We start from the raw sequence: 6,000 nt of genomic DNA, 5'->3' as shown, positions 1-6,000 counted from the left end.
TGTATGTATGTATGTATGTATGTATGTATGTATGTATGTATGTATGTTACTTTTCTTGTTGCTGTGACAAATGACCTGATAAGAGTAATTTGAGTAAGGGAAGGTTTATGTTGGCTCACAGTTTGAGGTGCCATCCCATGACTGGGAGATGGATTTTGCCAACTAGTCACTTGCAACCACAGTCAGGAAGTACGGGAGGAATGCTAGCATTGAGCATTTTTTTTTAAATGTATGTGACTTCTAGTCCATGGGCTGGTGCAGCTCACATTTAGGATAGATCTTCATGCCCTAATTAACTCAAGTTAGAAACTTCCTCATAGACTTGCCTAGAGGTGTTTCAGAACTCCATAAAGTTGCCAGTACTACCCACTCACAGTTGATTCCCACACAACTCTGTAATAGCAGTGGGAGTTGATTTATTCAGTCTGTCTGTCTTTATAGTTCTAGGCCCTAGAATGTACTTATCTAACCTTTGCTGGAGTATATCTTCATATTCCTTGGGGCCTTTCTGGTGCTAGTATCTGAAGTTAGGCTGGATATTAAGTTTTCTGAGAAGACTTCTCTGACAAACTCAGTCTCCCTGTAGCATCCCAAGCTCATTGTGCCTGGCCACCTTACCTCTGCCTGCTCTGCTGCCTGTTGTAGTAGATTGCATCTCTAGAGTAGATGGACACATTTTTGTAGTGCATTGCTTAGTATGTAAGTGTACAAATTTTCCTCCCTCCTCTTTTGGTAAAAGAGCATAGGAATAAAGGTTCTATGTAAGCTTTAATTGTGAAGGCAGCTGATTTTAAACATTGGAGATATTTCAGATTATTTCTTAAGCAATTTAAGTGAGGGAGAGATTTATCTGACCGTGAAATAACTAACCAAAGACTGTTCAGGGAAGTAATCACTAGCATTGAATGTTTTCACTTGATAAACTAAGACTAAAATGGCTATGGTGATAAACTTTAAGGAGTAGCATAGAAGCATTATATCTTTTTTTTAAAAAAAATGCACCTTGAATGAATTTAAAATGGCCCTGTGGCTTCCTGTGGTAGGATTTAGTGTTGTGTTTTTCTGAGATTATGACCAAATATATAAGTATGTAGAAAAAAAGTCTGTTAGACATAAGACTTTTACTTATGTCTATCTGTTGAAATCCAGCATTTTTCTAATTGGCTTTTATCTATGCATCCAGATTGTTTCATAAGAGGGTGAAGAGAGAGACTGGCAGGCCAGGTTTGGTTGAATAGACTCAACATTGACAAATTTCCTGTGTAGCTCAGAATAATGGGTTTTCATGTTAAAAATGCTGACAGCCTATCATCATTAGGAATGGAGTTCTGAGAACCAAATATAGAGTGTGGGTTTTTTCCTCTCTAACTTACTTATTTTAAAATATGTAGTATGCCTCTGAGAAATCAGGATGGGGTGAGTTAATGCCATTATTGTTTATATTATTTGTAATTCCAAAACCATGGCTGAGCCTCTGTTTTGCCTCATTGACTCTCAGACCTACACACACACACACCCATACACACACACTAAATACATATGACCACTTAATCACTCATTCCCATGCCCTGTCATCTGTTGGATTCTCTGTTTTGTTATAGTCCAATAATTTTATTGCTTTTCAAGAAGCTGCCCAGAACCATTGTCCCTATGTCCCTTCGAGCCCCAAAATAAAACAAAACAGAACAGAAAATTGACCTTTGCATGCTTTCTTATATGTCTAGTAGTGTCTTTGACTTTGCAAGTGAGAGTCAGTTTTTATTCTTGTTTTCCTAACCTATCCCCAAAGAAAACCTTCTTCTATTTCACTGTCTAATCTTGTATAGTAAAGTTACGAGACTGTACCTTTCTTACTGAGGGCATTGTGCTGGGCCACAAGAGTGTGTCCAGAGGCCATGAAGATGAGAATGTCTTCCCCGGAGAAATAAGAAAAATCACCAGCAGATTAGGACAAAATGTGATGTAGGTATATGATAGTTGAAAAAGTGAGAGTATTAATTTTAATGTGTTTAGAAGCTTTTAAGATGGAAAAAAATATCAAAGCAGGAGTTGAGTTCAGAAAGACTGTTTTAGGCTCAGCTCTGTGTCTTTTCTTTGAGATGTGCAAAGTGCTGCCTCTGACTTGGCTTGTAGGTGACTGTGATTAAATGTACCAAGCCATGGAAAGTGGCATCCAAATTTCCAGGCACTGTGTTCTGCTTTTTTTAAATAGCTGTTCATATATGTATACTGTATATAAAATACATTTTCTACAACTTTTACAGGTTGATCCCAAGGAATTAATCAAGATGGTTACCAGGCATGTGGCTCAACATGGGCATGAAGCCTGGCCTGAGGACCTCTTGTCACTGACCAGGCAGCTGCACTACTACAACGAGCGTCTTCTAGATTTCACCCAGGCCCAGCTCCTCCAGGGCCTGCGGAAGGGCGTGGATGTGCAGAGGTTTACCGCTGATGACCAATACAAAAGAGAAACCATCCTGGGCCTTGCAGAGTAAGGGGACATTTTACCTCCCAAGAGGTCAATTCAAAATGCAAAAGGATGAATTGAATTCATAGATTTTCGTTCACAGCTGTTACTACAGGAGTTTCCTCTAGCTTTCTCAGCGCTATGACGAGTACATGGTACATAGATCTGTAGACAGATCTAAGAGCTGCAAATGAAGGTAGTAGCACTGAATGGTGGTGGAGTGTTGTTGTTATTAGCTTCTGATGTCTCTGGTAATCCAGTTCCTGAATTATGTCTGTTCTAGACACACAGGCAATGGCTTGGTGAGGATGGTGCCTGTGATGGAACTTGAATGAGACTTCCTTTTACACTTGGCTGAGAGTCTTATGTTTCCAAGTATATTGAGTCGATCTTCAGTGTGTTAAAGCTCCAGCACCCTCACTCTAGAAGGTCCAGTGTTGAAGGTATAGGTGCCTACATCCTGGATTCTAGAGAAACAAGCCATTTTCTACCTAGGCTCCTCACAGAGCAGGGACAAACTGCCATTTGCTTTTCTGAATGGACAGCAGGCCCTGTCTAAAAAGGTGAAGTCCATTTGCCAGAGTAGATATCTAGGAATGGAAGGAAGGAATTCCCTGGGGCTTTATTGCTTGTGTGCTGTATTTTAGCAGTTTAGATCAAGTGAGCAGTATTTATTGTGCAGAGGATGGGAGGCGTGTGGTTACCATCCGGTTACTAAATAGAAATTGGATCTAACACCTCCACACCACTACTAAGTACTCACCATGGAATACAACCAAAGTGCTATGTGTGGTTTTCTTCAGGCTTCTTCCAAAGCCTTTCACCCCAGACAGCCCTGTGATGTAAAGTATTCTTATCTGTGTTGATTAAATGAAAAAAAATGCTGCTTGGAGATGGTCAGTGGCCCAAGTTTCATGGGTGGTAAGGTCTACAAGTTTTACCTTAATCTGGGTCTATCACATTTTAAGGACATATCTCTGTCACAACATGGTATGCCTTCTTGTACACTGCTTCTATTCTCAGTGAAGCACTCATGTGCCATGAAGGTTAGAATTGTAGTCTTGAAATTATGGCTGAATTATGTGTACACTGACCTGGTAGTTACTCCTGTCTCCTGAGAAATTATTTTGAAGTACCAGAAATGGTTTTGATTGTGATAATAGTATGCTATTATTCAATAGTATCTTTTTAAAATCCTTATAAAAATGGCAAAGATGCATTGCCGTTCTCTGGTAACAATATTAGCCTGCATCTCTTTGCTCTCAGAGGTGTCTGGATTCTCTTTGAGGTAAGGCAGGGCATGGGGGAATCAAAGGAAAGATAGTGTGAAAAGCCTATGCCAGTCTCACTTAAAAACTGGCTTTCCCTTCTCATCATTTCTGCCAAAAGGTCAGCTTCCAAGTCATTTAAAATCTGATATTATGGTATCCTAAGACAGTGAGTAACCCAACTTACTTGCTTCTGGAAATAGAATCTGAGAAAGTAGGCTTTAAGGAGTTGTTCCAGGCCTTACACCCAGCAAGGCCTTGAGTCTGGGTTTCCTGTTCTAGATCCAGTGTATTTTTCCTATGGGCATTTGTAGTCCTCACTGCTGTGTTGATGGTTTCTTATGAGAGGGTTGTTATGCAGACTACAGTGCTCTGAGGTATCGAGTGCCTTATTTTATCGCTTACATTTTGCTGGAGTTTTTTCTTAAGTATGCAGCTGTCATATGCTATGTGAAGTATGTCCTCAAGGACAAATATATGCTTTTGATAAATACATAATAGAGTCTTCTATATTCAGTTGTTTAGAAAAATACACAGCAGTCTTTGAATGGCTTGTTTAAAATACTTCACAGTTTCAGTGGGGGTTTGAGCTTTGCCATTTCTAGTCTGGTGGATATTCCTATTTCTAAGGCAAAATTGAAAAACAGTTTCTTCTGACTTTTGCCACTCTTCCTTCCACTTATGCACAGGCTGAGCCTTCTTCTTACTTGTTAGATTTCATAAGTCTATTGCATATGTCTTACATTGTATGCATGTCTTTGTGAAAACATTCTCAGAGTCAGGCAGTATAGATTTAAAGAGGGTATAAAATAATTCTTTACTGCTACTCATCTTCATGAAGTGATAAAGATGCTGACTAATGCAGGGCTGGAGTGATAGCTTACTTGGTAAGTGCTTGCCTTGTGTGGTAGAGGACCTGCATTGGATTCCACAGAACATGTAGAAAAGGCCAGATATCGTGACAGTTTCTTACAGTCCCACAATGGTGAAAAGGTAAGTAGAGAGATCCCTGGAAGCTTATGGTCAGCTACCCCTAGCTATGTAGCAAAGATGCAGGCCAGTGAGAGACCTTGATTCAAAAGATGGAAAGCACCTGGAGACTGACCTGAGATTGTACTCAGACCTTCACATGTGTACCATGTGTAACTATACTCTCTTCTCCTCACACACACACACACACACATGCACACTTACACACAATCCCACACGTGCACACATGCACACACACATGCAAAGATGACAGACCGTATCTAACTTGTACCATTGCTATGCTCCCATAGCATAGAGGGTTCATTGGTGATGTTCCCTAACAGTCTCTCATTTTATCACACAGGGTCGACACTTAATTAGAAAAATGTCCACTGGCAGTAACATACTGCAGGGGTTAACACACTTTTGCAGCACTTTATTTTCTCTGCACTTCTTCACTTCCTAGAATAGCCTTCTACTTTTAAAGGTTTATAGAAAAAACAAACACAAATCCTAAAAGAATGCAAAAGAAGATGGGCACAGACACCAGACAGCACCAAAGCCAAAGGACTTACCATGGACCCTGTTCAGAAAGCTTTTCCAAACCCTTGGCTAAAGAAACACATAAAGGCTGCGGCTTATTTATCTAGAGTGTAGCCCTGGCCATCCTCACAGTAACAGATTTCATTGCTGCTGCTGTGGTTGCACCAGGGCCCTTCTAGCCAAGGATAATTCCATTTTCTACTTCTCTGCCTTTGGGAACAAAGGATTCCCGATGTAACCTCAATGTTACTTCTCTGAACTATTTTCCTGGTATTGTTGATGACCCCTCTCCATACACACCCCATGATGTAATTTCCTATCTTAAGCCTCCCTCCAGATCTTTGTTGGCTACAAAGAAAGGTCCAGGCTTTGAGGACCACGTGCTTTTCCTGATGATCAGCTTACTCCATGTGTCAGAAGTTAGTCAGACTGGCCTGCTGACATTTGAGCTTAGTTCATTTTTGTTTGTTCTTCATCTGTCAGTTAGGATTGATTACTCTTAATCCCAATTCTTATAATATTTTGGAATTAAAACTACCCTTGCTGTATTTAATTACTATTTTATGTCTCATTTCCTATTAGACTGTGTGTTCCAGAAACATCTTTCCTATTTTATGACTGGAACAAAACAATACCTAATAATTCAGAAAACAACTTTTTTTATGGTTTACTTCCATACTTTTCAAATTATCACCAGGAGGCTATAGAATCTAAATTCTTATTATTTTCTTTCTTCAGAAATATTGCTAT

General features: G+C 39.8%; 1 protein-coding gene across 1 annotated transcript in view; it reads left to right on the top strand.

Annotated features, from left to right (window-relative positions):
- Nbas (neuroblastoma amplified sequence) overlaps positions 1-6,000 on the top strand; it is a 285,612-nt gene that overhangs the window by 189,674 nt on the left and 89,938 nt on the right. Inside the window, exon 41 of the mRNA XM_028772232.1 lies at positions 2,265-2,494. Within this exon, the coding sequence (XP_028628065.1) occupies positions 2,265-2,494 (230 nt within the window). The remainder of the gene's footprint in view (positions 1-2,264; positions 2,495-6,000) is intronic.

This window comes from Grammomys surdaster, unplaced genomic scaffold (genome assembly GCF_004785775.1).
Source record: "Grammomys surdaster isolate TR1022 unplaced genomic scaffold, NIH_TR_1.0 212, whole genome shotgun sequence".
NCBI classification, from domain to species: Eukaryota; Metazoa; Chordata; class Mammalia; order Rodentia; family Muridae; genus Grammomys; species Grammomys surdaster.
This window is presented reverse-complemented; position numbering and strand designations above follow the sequence as displayed.